This window comes from Malus sylvestris, chromosome 7 (assembly GCF_916048215.2).
Source record: "Malus sylvestris chromosome 7, drMalSylv7.2, whole genome shotgun sequence".
Classification (NCBI taxonomy): Eukaryota; Viridiplantae; Streptophyta; class Magnoliopsida; order Rosales; family Rosaceae; genus Malus; species Malus sylvestris.
In genome coordinates, this window is record NC_062266.1 from 5,725,340 (window position 1) to 5,745,066 (window position 19,727).

At 35.1% G+C, this 19,727-nt stretch overlaps 1 protein-coding gene and 1 long non-coding RNA gene across 3 annotated transcripts; both read right to left on the reverse strand.

The window, feature by feature from the left end:
* Nucleotides 1-434: 434 nt before the first annotated feature.
* Nucleotides 435-8,232, reverse strand: LOC126628263 (inactive poly [ADP-ribose] polymerase RCD1-like). Of its 2 annotated transcripts, none has more exons than XM_050297888.1 (8): nt 7,791-8,232; nt 7,605-7,650; nt 4,626-5,872; nt 3,729-3,970; nt 3,262-3,350; nt 2,053-2,280; nt 1,857-1,952; nt 435-847 (listed from the first exon to the last, which is right to left on the reverse strand). In XM_050297888.1, exons 3-8 carry the CDS (start codon nt 5,747-5,749, stop codon nt 824-826), a joined length of 1,803 nt encoding a protein of 600 aa, XP_050153845.1. In that variant the 5' UTR covers nt 5,750-5,872; nt 7,605-7,650; nt 7,791-8,232; the 3' UTR covers nt 435-823. The 2 variants fall into 2 exon arrangements, with proteins under 2 accessions (XP_050153845.1, XP_050153844.1); XM_050297887.1 differs by having other exon boundaries at nt 4,626-5,876.
* Nucleotides 8,233-10,197: 1,965 nt separating this feature from the next.
* LOC126628264 (uncharacterized) lies at nt 10,198-14,752 on the reverse strand. Its single transcript, XR_007625333.1, has 3 exons — nt 14,519-14,752; nt 14,314-14,438; nt 10,198-10,346 (listed from the first exon to the last, which is right to left on the reverse strand). It is a non-coding gene; the product is annotated as an uncharacterized LOC126628264 (long non-coding RNA).
* Between the last annotated feature and the right edge of the window lie 4,975 nt (nt 14,753-19,727).

Sequence of the window (19,727 nt, forward strand, 5' to 3'; positions counted from 1 at the left end):
TATAGCCGTTGATTCAGTTTGATCCATTCAACCTTAATAGTAAGCTATAAACATAGTGCGTAAGACGCCAAAAATGATTTATGAAAATCACTTTTCAATGATGAATCCCTGTGTGAGTTCTGCAAGAACATTAAAGCCAAGTAGTCAAATTTGGAGTTTCAAACGATAGCCTCAGCTACTAGTACCTGTCAATCATTCGGATTTTGATCCACATCCAATCCGAATCCTATGTAATTAATAGGATAAGGATGGAGACTTCCAGTCCAATTATTCAAAACAAATCCGAATCCAATAATCCAAAATGGATCCAGATATGGGTCAAGGCTGATCCGATCAGTTTTTGAAATGCAAGGAAAGTGCAAGGGTTAGTCAAGAGTATGAAAGTCCGATTCAAGATACAGCCTTGGACCAAAGTTACTGAAAAGTGCAGAGGCTTCAGAGGAGAAAAACACCACCATCTTCATGCTATGAGTCCCAAAATATACACAAGAAACGTAGCAGCAGAAAAACACGTTAAAATCGTCAAGACTCAAATCTAGACTTCTTTACAGAGCATAAACTTAAAGCACTACTACACCAAGGTATAAGTAAAATGTTTGGATAAAATTTCACCAAAAAGAACAAAAGCTAAGAATTCCGATATTCCTAAATTACAAACCTTGAATAGGTCCACGGTAACATTTACTTCATGTCGACACATTACTACCACGCCAGCTTCAAACCATCATTGTCTTGAGATATCTGAAACTTTTATGGACAGGCTACTCGAGACAGGACCACACACTACTTGAGGCAGCGTAAACCCGTCTTTGGAACTTCCAATTTACTCATTGCTTTTATGAGGTATCTGCAAGCAAAAACAAAATAATGAATAAATTTATACCACAGGATCTGATCTAACAATTTTAACCGGATGAGCCAATGCGACTGGGTTCACTTGGAACCAACCAACCATCGAGTCTGGTTTACCCAAAGGCTATGTTTGGGTAAGGAATTTCCAAGTCCCAAGGGAATGACCCCAAGTTATTAAGAAATGGACCACAAATTGTCTGATGCCGGTGATTAGGACTACATTTCAACTAAACTGGTCAATCGGAAACAGTTCTTCTGGAATTTACACCATTTACTGAAATCCATATTTTTGGTATTCTGACCTCTTTATTTCATGTTTTCAACTAATAAAAAGGACTTGTCCAATCAAGTAACTTCTTTGATAATAAAACATGCCAAGATCGTCTTGTAACTCAAGGACGCTTTGCAGTTGAGTTCTGTGCTAAAAAAACCGTCATTATATAACACACTAAAATAAAATGTGCATAACAATGTGCAGAGCCTAAGTTTGTGCCAAATCTTGATTGGTAATTTATGCTTCATTTAAGATTAAAAAGACAAAATATACCTCAATAATCATTTAACTTTCATTTGTATATATTGTCAATTCAACATCACGTATTTTCATAATCATACTTTATAATATAATTTAATACAAAAGAAAACACTTGCAAAACTTTGTAAAACTGTATATAAAGACTTGTTTCCAACCTACAATTTTGGATAAAGAATATAATAGCTAAATAGCAAACTACAAGTTAAATTACTCGATTGCTTACGTCAGATTATCAAGAAATATTTGAGAGGATTAATGAAAGACTTTCATTCAAACTATCCGTTCAATACAAGCAAGGGAGAAGTTAGCATAAAGAGACCTTCAAACTCAAATGAAATCAAGTGTAACCCCATAGCACTATGCATTATCGTTCTTTATTAAATGAATTTCATCCTTTTAATGTACTATATAAATCCATGTTGAAGCTGATGAAGGTCAATGTGACACCAATTAATCTAACAAGTTGTACCTTACACTGAAGTTCTGTAATCGTAGACCTCAACAAAGTATCTCCAACAACCAACCTCAACTTTTTCACAAATTCATCACGAGTTATCTTTCTTTCCTGAAAAGATATCATAATCACACACTAAGTGTCAACATATTTCAACACAAAAAAGTTCAAACAAAATAGGAAAAAGGGAAAATAACAATATTAATCATACCCTGAACAAGTCATAATGAACATTAACTTGTTTCATATCTTCAGGAGGAACCTTATTTTCAATAGCAGAAAACAACATGGGGAAAGGCATCCAGGGTGATTTAGGGGTTCTTTGAGGAGCAGAACCAGTATTAGTGGTTTCCCCCTGAAATCTTCCAGGCTTTGAAATCATTTGACTATTGTTTCCATGAGATTTCCCAGAATCAGAAAGTGGCTGAGTCTCGCTCCCCTATTAGTTAAAAAAAAAATGCTAATTGCTGAGTACCATGGTCTACTAGTACTCCACAGTCAATAAAGGAAAGTAAAAAAAGTATAGCAAGAAAACTTATGTTGCAATACAAACTATTCTCAAGTAAAAATGTGATACTAAGACCCAAAAAACGTAGTTCATTCTAGCATGAATGCAACTCATAACAAACAAGTCATACAATGCACTTGCAGTGAACAGATAATTATTCGTAAGTCCAGAAGCACCCGATGAACTTTCGTAGGTGTTCAATACAAAAGCCAATATAAGACTTCAAATATTCCATAGCACCTCTCCTATCTAACTAATGCAAGTTCCACATGTGTTCGATTAAAGAGAATGAATGTCTAGTGACCCAGAATGCTCAAACCATCATTATTGCTTTCAGGGCCAGCATGCACACATTATCTAAGCCAATGAATTCTATTACCCAAGTTAATTTCCATAACCATATTGCACGGTCGACATACGATACATGGCTATATTAAAGAGAAACTGTCTTCGAAACTAGCAAAATAATGCAAGCTATACTACTATTCACTGAAGTGGAATTTTACTTTCAGTGGACAAAATAATGTAAGCTATACTATTCACTGAAGTGGAATTTTACTTTCAGTGCAAGGCAAAATAATGCAAGCTATACTATTCACTGAAGTGGAATTTTACTTTCAGTGCAAGACCTAGAAAGCCTACAAACTTCTTGGGGACTTCAGTTCAATAAATCAAACAGCTTGAAAATAAGATCTAAGCCTCAACATAGATGTGAAATTATATGTCAAACGAAGCTCATTAAAATAAAACTTTCAGGAGGCAGCCACTTGGATTGGATGAACATGCAACTCATGTCAAGCATGCTACTACGAGGAATAGATGTAATAAAGCACACAAGTAATCAGGTCAAATTACAAGCGTCCATATTAAAGCCAAGAAGAATCATAAAAAAAATATATGAACGGCACGCACTGTATCAACTGCAGACGAGCCCTGTGGTCCTTGGCAGGATGTCCCAACCCCGGAAGCACCAAGTTTATTCTCAGTTCCAATTAGATGTCCTGTAAAAACGTCATGTGCCAGTTTTCAAGTAATAAAAGAAGTTTCAAATAATGAAATCATATTATTGATACAGCGTTTTCTGAGGATACAGCCAGCTATCTCTCTGAATCAGAAGTTGGCGAGGTGATTGCTCATTCATCTCTTGGATTTAGTGAAACATCCCAACCATTGATGGTCTATGACCAATGGATGAAGCCTGTTTGCTTAAACTAACTTCTAAACATTTTCCATCCAAGTTGTAACAGAAATTGAACTGTGTATTTCAGAGCCATAAAACTATTAAAATATAAAAAGTATGGACACATAGGCTCTTATTACAGGCTAGCAAAAAGAAAAAAACTGAAACAAACAGAAAGATTTAAGGATTAGAGTATCACCTTCAGTATTGGATGTGATCTTGAAACTAACAACAAATTCTGGATATATGTGTGTATTCATGTTCATATTCCAGACAATATAATGTTTTGGATCCTGAAGACCATCCACCCCACTATCAAAGTCTTTGCTACTGGGATGGAATTGCTTACTTCCAGGGTGAAGTAACTCCATATTTCCCATTATGACACGACATAATATCATGTGTCGTGCCCCATTTTCGTCAACATCACAAGAACTTGCACTGTGAACAAATGAAAAGTTCAATCCACCTCGAATAAGCATACTATAAAAAATAACCATACATCAAACAACTGTAAGGGATAAGTCAAATTATCAGAAAAGATACCCTTAATAAACAATACCAATAACTTCTCATGACAAAGGAAGCGAGCAGTAACATATAACCATAATAATAAAATAGAAGCAATCAACAATGACCTTAGTACATTTATAACAATGAAGGTAGTGAACACAAACAAATGATGAATGCCTGCTATAGCATTGTCACTCAAAATAGCCACTTTACAGGGTAATGGCTAATAAACAGCCGCATGTCACTGAGGGACATGCCATACGGAGTAACTAGGCCTACCAAGACACTAGATGCAGGACAAAAACATTAATAGCGGCAGACAGACAATACACCTCCGTACTTCACAGTAATCATGTCTAGCCCTTAATATCATCCGTCACTGTGCAGACAATGCTGCTCAGGGAACCCTAAACCATTACTTCATCCTTTCCCCATGCAAGAAACCATTTTTATCTATGGCTGAAGTAGCAACCCCAACCCAGGAAGACTAACTATTTTCAAGCATCTCATCATTCATATCAACAGTATGAACATAATTCACACACAAAAAACATAAATAGTAAACAAACAAACAAACACTAACCAGGTGTTAGAGAAGCTAGCTTCTGTGAGATGAACACCAGTGCCATATATGGACTTGTTCGTGGCTAGCCCAGAATGACCAAGCCCATACATCATTATAGTTGCCAGCTCTCCTTTAGAAGAAGCAAGCCAAGCGTATCGTATATTTGCATCACCACGAAACGTTTTCGTAATTTCTACCTGCTTCTGAAAAAGTTCCAATCGAGCTTGCATCAGAGTACTTGAGCATTTGTATATATCAAGTACATCTACACTATCAAAGTTGCTCATTCCTTTAAGGAATATCTTACGCACAGTATCACAATCCAACTTTTCCTTTTCAATCTCAGTTGCTCTAGCTAAATTCTTTGTCATTGCTTCATTGTCATCAGAATATGCATCATCGTTTAGACCAGGTTTCCTGTTGCAACTATTCTCAACTTCTATACCATCACGATTGCTGGCAGGTATTTGATCAACCTGAATTTTCTTTACAAAGCCATTCGACTCCCCACTACATTCATTCAACCCAGATTGACCCATACCATTTATTTCAATTTCCAGGTGCAGTCTTATCTCATGTGATTCACACTGATCTTCAGCCCAGGGTTCCAAACCTTTGCCACCTTCAGGTGGGCAGTACCAGTTTGGTTCATCATCGTCCTCAGCATAAATTTCTGGAAAGAAACAACTACCAGCTTCATCAATCCAAGCAATAGGTTGCTGTAGACCAGTTTTCAAGTCCAATCGGAACATATGCAAAAAATCTAGCACATAATGTTGACCATGTGATTTGATGTTCACAGTTTCCTTCTTGACCTGCAGGTCTTTCCTAACCAAGTCAACAAGATCCTGAGGAAAATCAGTCCATTCACCACTTTGATAAAACATTAGACGCTGTGGCACACCACTCCTTGAAAAATTTGAATAAGATACAAGTAAGGATCGTTGAGATCCACGGCTCATAAGCTTACTTTTGCATCCATATAATTTCCTTCGCTTGGCAAGCTTATCCAAGCTCGGCCTCTGTGACACTCTGTGTGTAGCTCCAGGAAAATATGTTGCATACCGAGTTGCCCGCTTTCTCTTTAAGTCAAGCATAACTCTTCGACCACTATCCAATACCTTTGCGACCTTTGCTTCCATTTCTGTCTACTAGACCAATATCTATCAGCAAGTTTGAATCCAAAAGTTTGAATGCAAAATTAAGATAGAAGTCTAGCCCCGATCATTCTCAGAAGATGATCCATTGAAGATATTTTTCAAATACTTCCTGGGTGGAAGAAAATATTAATCAGGGGAGAAAATTCAGACAGAAAGATAAGCAAACTTAAATGACTGCAAACCAAAGCATGCATCATTATGCAACTAATAAATTCAACACTATACAACTTTTTGTTTGTATGTTCAAGCTTTTGCTTGGATTTTGTTTCGTATTTGTTCCATAATGGAATTTGTTGGAGAAGGCGTTGGAGGAAATTTCAAGTTTAAAGACTTTTGGATTTTTTGAGTCTAGGAGGAGATCAATTTCGAAAGAATTTGGTGCACTTTTGTGTTTGTATTTTGGTATCCCAAATTTGGAAGTCTGCTAATTTCTCGCCAAGGTGAAGATTGTTGGGTTTTTGGCTCAAAATTAGGATGATGCAATAAATTAGGTTTGTGTTACCTATTTGGTTTTGGTGTCAGTATTTGGGTTTGGTTTTGACTTCTTAGTTAGTTTCCTTGGTGGAGAGATTTTGTTAATTACCTATTTCATTAGGATTTGGATTTATTTCCTATTAGGATTCTTATTGTAACTTAAGTCCTATGCATTATAAATAGGACCTTAGGGTTAGTGTATTTGGTGTGGCTCATTCGTGTGACAATTTGGTGAGAGTCAATTTGTGAGTTTGTGAGTTAGAGAGCAATTTGGGAGAATCTTCTCCATTAGTTTTGAGTTCTCTACTCGTTTGGTTTAAGGTTTGTAATTTGTGGGATTTGGGTTGTGAGAGTTTAAACACTCTTTTGTAATCTCCTTTTGTTTAGTGAAATTCCTCTCAGTGCTTCGCTCATGGACATAGGCTTTATGCCAAACCACGTAAATCTCTTGTGCTAGTTTGAGATTGTTTGTTTTAGCCTTCACCTACGACGTTGATATTGGTACTTTGTTAGAATTCGCTTCCGTTTACGCATATAAGTACAACAAAATTATTGTGATCAAGTTCAAAGGCGAAGGCCTTTTATTTGTATTTCTCCCCATTGGTGCAGCTTGTGTAAATCTGAGGAGAGTGTTATTCATGTTTTTCTCCATTGTTCTTACTCAATACAGTTGTGGTGGAAATTGTTTCAGGAAGTTAGAGCTAGTTGGGTCATTCCAAAGGGTTGTTTCATGCTTCTATGCACCAAGTTTGATGCTTTAGGAAAGGAGAGGAAAGCTAAAGCTTTGTGTGGCTGTTTGGTGTTGGCAGTTTTTTGGAACATTTGGTTGGAGCATAATAGAAGAGTTTTTGAAGATTATAATGGAGTGGGGGTAGCAGAACTATGGGGTAGAGTAAGATACTGGGCAGCCATATGGGCATCAGTTTTGAATGAGTTCATGGATTATTCTCTTTCTCATATAGTGTGGGATATGTTAGCTGCCGTAAAATGAGGTTATATTACTTGTAAATTGATCTACTCGAGAGGTCTTATCTAGTTTTGCTAGATGGTGGATTTCTTATCCACTATTTTGTAATTCATGCTATTTTTTAATAAAGTGTTATCGTTTCTTCTCAAAAAATAAAAAATAAAAATTACTGAACGAAATCTGAAATCTAATTTTGTAAAATGTCCCGAATTATCAACAGTCCATATACATAGATACAATTTCAAACAGATCAAAGCCGATTCAACATAGATTCAAATGTAATTTACAATCAAAACTGAAAGTTCAACCACATAAGCAGAATAAAATAACTATTCAAAAATATTTAATCATCTAAACAGTAGCAGTATCAATCAACCAAAATAAAGCAACAGTCACCTCAATCCTCAGAGCATCAACCCAGTAAACCACGGTGCAATCAAGGCTGACCAAAAAAAAACAATACAATTGATTAGATACTAACATCAAAACAAAATATAATTGAAATTAAAAAAAAAAAGTATTATTTGTAAATTAAATAAATAATTAAAAATTAAAAAAATGGTTTTCCCCGTTAACACTCACAGATCGGCTTCCTGATGGCTTCAATTGCATGCATGGCTTCGGTTGAAAATTGTGAGACAGAAATTGGGAGGGAAATTGAGAAAACCCGATCGGGATCAAATTTTGGAAATTTGGCATTTAAAACGGGAAGAAGGCTTCTGAGATGGCAAGAGAAACCGTAACCTAATTAGAGACTTGAAACCCTGAAAGCTGAAGGGAGAAAGATGAAAAGGAACGACAGACTCTGAGTAATTCTGAAGCAGTCGGTGAAAGGGAACGGCGCCGTTGTGGAGGGGCAGTCGGAGTCGTGTTGATTACTGCGGCGGTGCTAGGGTTTCGGATTGGCCAAGGGTTTGACAGAGCAGGCGCTGCTTTGACAAGTAATTGCGGATGCGAGGGTTGCGTGGTGAGGATGAAGACCTAGAAGGTTGTGATCCTGTGGTGTCTTGCCTACAATACTAGTCAACCAACACGGTCACACGTGCCGACAAAGATAAATTAATACTTGTCTAGCACGCGCTCTTATAAAGGCGGTGTTTTTTGCACACGGCGTTTGATTTAAGCAAAAGAGATTGCACTCAGCCCAGTTGGGCGGGCATCTTTCTGTCACGCACCGACCTTGAGATACCAGATCAACATGTGATGTCAGGTCGTAGTTGTACAGCAATATAAAAAAACAAAAACTAAAGAAAAAGATTTGAAAACTTAAAGTTTGTTTGATACTCTATTTAAATTCAACTTTTTAAACTCAAAAATAATTTTCAAGTTTAAGGCCTTAAAAACTTGTTTGGTATGACTATTTTCAAAAACTGAACTCAAAACTAACTTAAAAATATAGTTTATTCTCTAAAAATATAAAAAAAATGAGTTTTTAGAGAGTTTTTAAACTTAAACTCACTCATTTATTTTCTCTTCCTTTTTTTTTTTTTACTTTTTTCGTCTCCTTCAACCCATTTTCTTCATTCATTCGGTTCTTTCTCTCTATTTCATCTGATCATCTCTCTTCTTTCTCTTTTCTTCAATCATCTTTTACTTTCTTTCCTTCTCTCTCCTTTTTCTCCCTATCATGCGACTCCCCCTTTTTAGATCTCTTTATCTAGTTTAAGTCGTAAGATTTAAAAATGTTAAATTGTAAACCAATCAAGTTTTTTGAAGCTTAAAGAAAATTGTTTTTAAGAAATGTTCTTAAGAAATGTTTTGAGAAATGATAAAAAAATTTAAAATAGAATACCAAACAGGTCCTTATATTTAATCAAAAAGACAAAATAAATATGTAAGTGAATAGTAATAGAAGTGACTTTTTAGGCTAAAAATGTCATTAATGTTAAAAGTGAATAATACCAAGAGTGTTTCATTAAAACTCAAAAAAAAAAATGGTTTTTAACTTTAATTCTTTAAGAAGATTGAAATTTAAAATAAAATTGGTGTTAGATTACATATTGATTATAATCCCCTGATGTGTCCTTAATTCAAAATAATTAATGTACATTTTATTTAATGTCTCCCATTAAATATTTAAATTTATTAATATACAAATTTTAATTTATTTTTTGACCAAAACAGAGTTTTTAAATTTATAAATTTTATTTTATATTCTTCCAACTTGAAAGACTCAATTAATGTACCTAAATGGTAGTACCAAAATGTGTTATATTGAACCAATGTATTTAAATGTTAGTACCAAAATATATGTACTGAAATATATGCACCGAAATGTATTATATTAAATTAATGTACCGAAATGTATACACCGAAATATTAGTACCGAAATGTATTATATTGAATTAATGTACCTAAATGTTTGTATCGAAATGTATCTACGGAAATGTGCGTACCTAAATGTATGTACCTAAATATATTATAATGAATTTAATGTACCTAAATGAAGAACACAAAGTACATCAAAATATATTGTATAACAAAAATTAATTAATCTAAATGTTTACAACAAAATATATTACGATAAATGAAATGAAAATGAAAATTATAATGAAATAAAATTAATACATCAAAAATTAGGAAGAAAAAAAATTAATAAATCAAAATATAATTAATAAATGAGGTTATTAATGTATCGATGGGCTAAAATTAGATTTTGATCTTACTAATGCTTTTAATCTAAAAGTCATCTTTGTCAAGGATTAAAATGAAGTTTTCTTTATAAAAAAAATCAACTAGATTCAATATTTCAACAAGGTATATAAACTAAGTGAAGGGAAATAATGAGATTTCTATGGGATTTCTAGTGATTAGCATGCATATACAATTATAAATTTATATACATAAGCAACGGAAGCATATTATCACATATGATCAAAATTATAGTTATGCAAATCCCCTTCAAGAAGCATAGGTTCATATATGATGCATCAAAAAAATATTGAAGAACAAAGTGAAGGTTGAGTTTTATATCTCTTGATCTAGACTTTAGACCAAGGATGGACCACCTCCAAGCTCTTTGTTCTTGGAACTCCTTGAGTCTAGCCTCCCTCCTTGTTTCCTCCACCTTGATAGATTTGGAACTCCTTTATTCTCCTCTAGTCTCCAAAGTAGAAGACCTTTAAAGATCATCACCCACTAGTGTAGTGAGATAGATGTTGGAATAACCAAAAGGAGAAGAGATGATTAGCTATTTCCCTTCTTGTTGGCCGGCTACGTGTGTGTAGAGAGAGACTTGTTTTTCTCTAGTTGAAAAGAACACACAAAAGCCCTAATAAAACGTTTTCATTCAATTGTCTTTATAAAGGTAAAAGAAGTAAGTTAACTAATTGACTCTGTCTCTCTCTTCTTTCCTCATCTTTGGGCGGCCCCTTAGTGTAGGTTTGGACTTTGGGGTTTTATCATTTCAAGTCATCATATGCTTGAATAAAAAGGTCAAAGGGTTTGGGCCCGAATGAACCCAAACTTTTCTTTAAGCCCGAAACGATCTTTCATCACTTCTAGGATTTCTTTGGACTTTCTAATTAATCATAGCACTTAATTAATACAATTAATTAATTTCATCATCCTTTAGTTGTCTCACCACAAGAGTGTATCGGTGTACAATTGTTTTAAGTTCTAATTAGCAAGATAGTGAGGTGATTGGTACCAATCCAATTGATTAGTATTTACCCAATCACTCAGTGATTTAAAACTTACTTTTAATTATCCTTCTTCTTTGATGACCACTTATTTAATCATCTAGAAGAATCCACAAGCCATGAGTGACATCTAATCATATATCATGGTTACCCAAGCTAATGTAGAATTTAGTCGGAGAACCTATTCAGTTGGAATTACAATGTAATTCGGTCATTCTCTAATACAATACTCACAATAATATTACTAGGGTATGTATACTTAATGCCAAACCCCTAATGTGATTATACCAAGTTATATGATTCAATTGAGTCGTATAAGAACGCCTTCTATCATTACACTAGATACTTCAGCCGATTATTCCCAAATCATATCTAAGAGTATTCTTCCTTTCATAATAAGGATTAGAGATCCTTTGTTGATTATTTACATGCCTCTGAGAATAAATCACTGACCCCAACAATGCATAGAAGACATCCAAGATGAGATGTGGTCATATCTCATTATCAAATGATCAACAACGTATCCCTAAGACAACTATAATGTCTCATGTCAAAGGATTACTTACATTATTCCAACCAGTAGAGTTGTTTGCTTGACATGTGAGTAGACCTTAATGCAAGTATTCTCGTTTGATTGTGTTTAGTGAACTTATTCCCTTAATGAGCACCTACATACTTGTCTTAGTGTCACTACAAGAACGGCTTGAGACTTTCCATCCTTCCCATTTAAAGGGGACATAATATGTACTGGTCTATGTATTGTCAGTGTCCCTCTGACAATCCTATGACTAGGAATCTTTTGGACATTATGGTTATGTGAAGAGGGTCTCTGCAGTCTAATATCATTAGATTACTTCTTCCATCGATCCATTGTCCATGGATTCACTATTTTGGACATATATCGTTTATTGAGATAATCCTAATGAGTGACTTTTCCCTTTTACTGTATTAGAGTTATCTACACATACAAACATTGTCCTGAAAGGTTTCTTCCAAAGATTGACTTTCAAGGCATATCTCCAACAATCTCCCACTTACACTAAAGTCAATCACTAATACATCTTATAGATGCTAGTCGAGTGAACTTGAGCTCGTAGGTTAATCAGGTTATGTATTAATCCTTTTAACTTAGAAAAAGATTTACTTCTTAAATGTCTCGAAAACATTTAACGTTGTCTCTTCCTTGTGTTCAAATACTTTGATGATACCTTGATTCCATGACTTGAGTTATCGCTCCATTACGTTGCAATATCCTACTAACGACTTTATGGTTTGGATTCAATCATTGGTTCAAAATGAACTCCGTCTATTTGAAACACCTTTTGAAGCAGTTTCTAAAACTTTAATATATATTGACACATATTTCGTTTGTATACTTTATACAAACTTTGCTCCAACCTTGAGACCATTGTAGTATCATACTAACAATACATTCTTATGATTAGTACTTCATCCACCATTAAGTTCCATTTGTTAAAATTGGTTATTATCACTTTGATTTATTTACCTAAGTGAATGCATGTTTCCAGAGTCTCACTATGACATTCCTTTCTCAAAGGCAATACTATATCAGTTGCTACGGTTCTGACCCTGGGTTTTAGCAATATCTGAAAGTGACAACTCTTATGGTTATTCACCTTTGGATATCATCTTACAAGTCCATACATGTGTCCCTTTTGTGATTTTGTGACATATTTTTTATAAGGGTCATGTGACACACCCCAACTCGAAATGTCCACTTGGACTCCGAATCGAGTTGTGTTGGCCAACATCTGGAGGGTGACGAAGCCATAAAGTGTAATGTAGTGGGAAAAATGATGTGAGTAAATATAAACCTAAAAGTGTAATCAAAAGAGTGCGCGAGTGAGTGTAATTGAACCCATTTTACACGTGATGTCGGAGTATAAGAAAGTATAGTAAGTAGGATGAGGGTTATACCACTGAAGATAACCATCTCCTGAGATTTGCCAAAATCATCGTTTACACATAAGCATAACTACTAAACTTGGAGGGGTGAAAAATAAAGTTGAGTGAGTCAGCAAAACAACGTTTGTAAGAAAACCTTTATTTTCGAACATACTAACCCCTCGCTGTAAAACAAGTCTACTTTCCTTAAAATATACTACGTAAGTATGTAAACAATAATACAACAACAATATAACCTATGCCAAGTCATGATATATCAATACCACAGTAATATAATCATGTAATAATCAAGTATAACTAAGTGCTCATCCATCTAAGCTAACACACGAGTTCGAACAGATAATCTCTTACACGAACAGGACTGGGTGTAATCAATACGCTATAATACTACAATCACATGAAGGCTAGTGCAAAAGCACGATCACATACAAGTCGCAAATGCCTAATGCAAACTATACGACAAGACTAGCACCTAACTTGGATCCAAGGCGAGCGAACGGTGCAATGTGAACATACACGTGAAGGACTGGCCCTGGCCCTGGGGCGAGTATTAACACCGGTGCAGCAAGATGAGCATGTACAGATATGTATAAATGTCATGACAATAATATCCCAACCATATAACAACATTTATCACAATTAATATCACAATAACAATACTTTGCAATATAAGCGTAGAATGAAGTAAATACGCATTTATGGAAACTATAACTATATATAGATATAAAAATAAAATGCCCACTCACAGATACGCAGTCAAATGAAGTCTTTGAGCCTTACTTGACTCCGTACTTCCTCGGGATACGTTTCCCCTTATAAGTGAAATTACTAATTAACTTAGTTTAATAACACATAAACGGAAACTTAAATAAAACCTCTGTAGATTGCTCAAACATTTGGTTTGAATATACGAAATCGATCTACTCGACATCATGGACCTACACAAACTAACCGCACGGTGACCGGAGGCCGGACGCGCTCTCACGCGCCGCCTAGCCCACGGCCACACGTGCGCCCTCATCATCAGCTTTCCAAATTTTTCATGTTTTTCTTCTAACTTTAGGTGCTCATTTCGAGCTCAATTCCTCACCATAAACAACATAATTTATAAGGGAATGAAGCCCAACACGAGAGGAACAAATCCATCCCAAGATTTGGCCGAGACGCAGTCGGCGTTGGCCGGAAAAATAACCTAAAGGTGGCCTGACGGCCATGGTCCAAAATTTCCAGAAATCTAGAAATTTCTTCCCAACTTTCATAGTTAATTTCTAATTCGATACTTAACCAAACTTGATGATTCAAAAGCTCTTTTGAAGTTAGGAATGTAGAGAATAAGTCTATACCTATTGAAAGTTCATTTGTGGTCCGTGTTGTCTAGGAATTTGGCCTAAAAGTGGCCAAATGGCCACAGTTAAAAATTTCCAGAAACCAAGATTTTTCTTCCCAACTTTGAAGGTTGATTTCTAGCTCAAAACTTAACCAAACTCAGTGATTCAAAAGCCATTTTGAAGTTAGGAATGTAGGGAAGAGATCCATACCATTGGAAGGCTCAACGGAACACGAGGTTGGCTGGAAAAATGGCTAGAAGGTGGCCAAACGACCACAATTTTGAAGCTTCCATATTTCTGGAAAATGTCCCTCGAGTTGTTTTTCGTGCTAACACCTTCACCAAAGCCATTTCTAATCACTCACCAAGTAATGTAGACTACAGGGAAGGAAAATCAAATGAGTCTTGAAGCTTACCTTCGCCAGAGAAGGCAATATGTCGTCGAAAATAGATGCACAGTTACTGTGCCGTGCAAGAGAATGGAGAGGGTGAGTGTTCTTGTCTCAGCCCATGGTTTGTGAGGGATGCTACTTGAAGGTGATAATAAATTTGTGTTGCTACACCTTGTGTGTAATGAGGGAGAGTTGAGAGAAAGAAGAGAGAGAGTGAGGGAAGGATGAACCGGATAGGTGACAAAGGAGAGGGGAAAAGAGTTAGAGAGATTGTTTGAAAATGAGGTGCATGATTGACAAATGAGAAGTGACCCAAGAAGGAGGGAAAGTGGACAAGATCCGGGGAAATGGGAAGAAAATGAATGAGGGAGTGGTGGAGGTATAAGGCATGGGCCTCACATGTCTCACAAAGCAACATATTAAAATACCTTTAACACGAAATTACCCCTTTTACCTTTGGTAATCGATGCTTCGTAAAATTTTAACCGTAGCTCCAAATTCGATTTTGCCTATGCCTACGCGTTCGTAACGTTGAATGCTTCGAGAATATGGTAAAAGAATGTTTTATACGTCTCCCAAAACGCGGGTCAACGAAAGTCAACACCCTCATCTCTAGGGCATTTATGTTAAAATAGGGACGGGCTGTCACATCATGAAAGTAGTTTTTCTATCATATGTAATACTTTCTCAACTCTTCAACGTTTGAGACTCAATTTCTCTATATAACATTCTTGAGACAGCATTGCTGCATCATTAAGTCCATTCTCAATTGACTTCATTTATGTCTAGTCCATTTTTAACTCTGTACTTCAAAATTGATCATGTCACATTTTGTCATTTTGAGTAACATATGTTTTTCATTAAGTCTATCAAATTGACTTTATTCATAACATGTTGCTCAAAAGTATGACATCACTCCCATTGACCTTGTTATAACTAAGCATTCATTCGAAACTTAAGAAAAACTTAACATTTATATTTTTTGATTTGAATGCATAAAGCTCCCACTAACTTGTCTTGGATCTATTGCCAATCTTTTAGATCCATTAGCTTATTGTTGATGACTTAATTGATTTGAGATAGTCAACAATTCTAGCTAATACAAGTTGTTTAAATGAACATACACAAAGAATTCCTTCTTAAGTAATCCATCAATATTTGATTAAAATTGAATTTAGATCTAATATCAAATGAGTGACTTGTTTTGTCAAGTCCTTTCATTTAAAAACATATGGTGTCAAACACCATACTTCAAGTTTTAGTCATACTAAGACTTTTAAAGTAGTCATATAAGAATTATTCAAATCTTTAGTGGAAGCATGGATCCAACTAAGGATATAGAAATTCAACCATACCTCCTAGGTGGTTGATTTAATTCTTTATCAAACTACATAGAGCATTATAGTTACATGAGGTGCCGAAATCAGATTGTCTTGTTGTTTAAATAATATGTTGTGACTCATTTTGAAACTATTTCCTTTTGTTTCATCAACTTGTCCATTTGCTTTGTTCTTAGCTTGTTCTCATAAAAGAGAATGATGGACAACTCCCAACATATAAAATTTTTATGCTAGGTTGGTGAAACCAACATTCATAGGTTATCCTTAGAACGTTACACAACATAGAATTTTAACGCTTTGAAGAGCTTGAGACTTTTAACAATTAAAATTACAAGCTCAATAAGAATAGTACCGTACTATTAATTTTAGACAACTATAAACAAATCATATTCAAGTTTATATCCTTTTCTCACCTCCCACTATTTCTCATGACTTTACTGAGAAATCGCATTATACATCCAAAGTGTATAATTCTGAAGTATACGGGTATAGGACATTGTGTAGTAGCTTAAAACCTTTTAAGCTTATTGTTCCAACTCCACTAAGTTGATGTCTTGTTATTAAGTGACTAAGGTCTTTAAACCTTTTACAGATTTAGACACTTCATTCTTGGTTTGATTACTAACACATTTGACATTTCTTAAAACAATTTAAGAGTGTCCAATTAGTTGTTCAAAACTACTAGTTGAACCAAGAGTGATCTTGGTTATTTGTGGTTATGTAAGTGATAACCATATAAGAAACATTTTTCTTATGTATTATTCGCTTCATTATAATATGATTTGCTTTTCTTCAAGAAAGGAATCTCTAGACTTTCTCAATTCATATAAGACTCATATGTAGCCAATTGGAACCAAATCTAAAGATTCATTGTATCCATCTACGGCCAACAAGTGAGATTTATCCTTGATGGATCTAAAGTTTGGATATCGCATTATATAAGTGATACATTTCTTGTATCTCAACTAGAATACAACAAGACAATATTCAATTCATAACCCTACTTTGAGGGACAAATATAGTAGAAGGCATTCATCACATTACATTAATATGATAAGTTAAACATTCATAATGTTTAATACAAAAGAATTAGCTCTTACATTATAGACTAATTATATACCTTCATATAGGCACCAAAAGTGGGTCTTCCATCATATGAAGCCACATAATAAGTTCTTAGCAAAATAAGAAAGTTTAAAGACTGTCTTTAAGTGCCTAACAAACTTCCTAAGTAGTTAGCAAAAAAATATGGGCTGAACTCTTCACTTTATCCTTTCTTTGCTTGTCCATCTTCTACTTGGCTCATTCACCTACATACAATTGCATAAGTGATTAGCATTTTATATCAAATATAAATATTAGAAGATCTAATAATTAGAATTGAAGATAAGAGTAAAAACCATACTTTGTGGCTTGTCCTTCAAAGATGCAAGGTATAGCCTGCAATTCATCTTCCAAAGCCCATCATTTCCACAGTGGTGGCAGATCCCCTTGTGCTCATTTGCCTTCTTCTTCTTCACTCCTCCTTGGGCATTAGGAGCCGATGACTTCTTCTCATTTCCTTTGGATTTGCCTTTCGGCTTAGCCTTAGAAGTGGATGACTTGTTGTAGGCTACTGCTGCAGTCCCCACAACATTCTCTTTCTTCATAGTCTTCTCAGCAATTACTAACATGTTTAGTAACTCAGAGAGGATGTTATCCATCTTGTTCATGTTGTAGTTCATAACGAATTGTGAGAACGAATTAGAAAGAAAAGCCAAGATGAAGTCCTGGGTCAATTCCTCGTCAAGCGGAGTACCTAGGTTCTTCAATTGTTCAATGAGTCCAATCATCTTTAGTACATGTTGATGCACTGGAGCTCCCTTGACCATTTTGGTCTTCATAAGTTCACTGACAGTGCTGAAGCAATGATTGCGTGTTTTTTCACCATATAACTTCGTAAGATGGAGTATGATGGAGGATGCACTGTCCATACCCTCGTGCTGTCTCTGCAGCTCCTCATTCATGGAAGCCAACATATAGCACTTAGCTTGTGTATCATCCTCAACATGCTTGTCATACGTAGCACGCTCATCCTTAGTGGCATCAAGGCCAAGAGGTATGTGAGGTGGAGCCTTGTTTAGTACGTAAACAATTTTCTCCAAGGTTAGGATAATCTTGACATTACAGTACCATGATGGGAAATTATGCCCCTCAAGGCAATGCTTGTCGAGTATCTTTGATAGTGTGCTTCCAACCATATCAAAATACATAACAATAAAATAAATTAGTTTGATTGTTGATTAAGTCAAACGATTTGAGTCTTTAAACCGAATGACACCACCCACTATTTTTGGCAAATCCCATATCCCTCAAGATGGAATCTGGGAGATTTCAAAGAAAGCTCCTAGCGGGTTATGGGAGGCTTACTATTACCAAGCCCACCTCACAATGATATGATGTTGGCTAGCAAAAATAATAATGAGAGGGTAGAGCTACCTATTCACAACAACCTCTTGTGATTACCCATCTAGTTGGCCTCTAGAGAATAATGCTTCGCAATGATATGATGTTGGCACCATTTCTCTTAGTTAAGTTTTAACCCACCATGCCGGTTCGGATAGGGGTCCAAGTATGACCTCACAATGATATGATGTCGGCCATACTTATTGCCTACCTTCACCACATCAAATGTTGAAATAGACTCCTCCTGAGTATAAGCACATACTTTAAACTCCCCCATGATAGGGTGAAGTCGGTGTATAAGTCATAAACGATTGAAGCCTACCATGGTGGAAGGCCACGAAGAATTGTTCAAAGCACATCTCCGCTTTCAACTTAATATTGGATGTTGGTTGAGGGATTTTAAGGTCTCATCATTTTATTTATTTAATCATATTATAATAAATTGTGTCCTATTACAACAACTAGTCCAAAGTAAATGAAATTAGTAGCATATGATATCTCCACTATTCATTTTCGCAAAACAAATCAATATCAAGACAATTTTCAAAATATTGGAGATATATATTACTACTAATTGAGTTCATTTTAGTTTGGTAGCGTATGATACTCCCACTATTTGTTTTGAGAAAAACAAATCAATATCAAAAACAAAATTTTCAAATATTGGAAGTAACTACTACTACCAAAGTTTTTGCATTCCTTTGAATTTGGACTTTATAGTTATCTTAAGTCTTTGGATGACTATGGACTTATTAGGTTGATTCAACAATGAGCCAACATTGTTGAATAAGACGTAGGGAAGATTGTATCGTTTTAATTACGTACTTTCAATCCAATTAAAACATTTTTCATTGAGCCATTAGAAACGAAAGACAATCATTCATTACTAATTAAGGCGTTGGACCCAACAAATCTTTAATTTCAAGAAAAACCCCTTTTAATATGTCTCCTTACCAATAGTTAAAGAAACTCTAGTCTAGTACTAGAGGAAATCAACTAATTGAAAGAGATAAAGAAGTAATAAGAATTACAAACCGATTTGTACAAATTCCTACAAATTACATATACTAAGAGGGAGAGAAAGATTAACGTCCAACGTGTTGTGGTCCAATTGAATTGATAATTAAAACACATTCCCAAGGTTCAAACAATTTGAATTTAGCGGCCTAACTCGTAGCTCAATTATTGTTTAAGGCACAAGTCCATAGTCAACCATTTATCTAACTACTTAATCACATTAAATAATTAAATTTGAATGCAACACAATCAATTAGATTTAGTACATATGGTCATAATTGTATGATGAGTTTAAACTACAAAAAAAAATTAAAAAATCAAAATATTTTGTCCTCTAGAGAGGTGGGGCCGAAATAAATGAAGAACAAAATAAATGAAGAACAATAAGAATAAAAAATATGAAAACCAAGAACAAAACCATGAATACAATT

Bases quoted from the DNA above. Each gene is read 5' to 3' on its own strand.
- LOC126628263 (XM_050297888.1), bottom strand. From the start codon at position 5,749: ATGGAAGCAAAGGTCGCAAAGGTATTGGATAGTGGTCGAAGAGTTATG. The intron at 3,351-3,728 runs GTGATACTCTAA...ACGTTTTTACAG, and splicing joins GATCACATCCAATACTGAAG to GACATCTAATTGGAACTGAG. The intron at 2,281-3,261 runs GTGCGTGCCGTT...TTTAACTAATAG, and splicing joins GCTCGTCTGCAGTTGATACA to GGGAGCGAGACTCAGCCACT.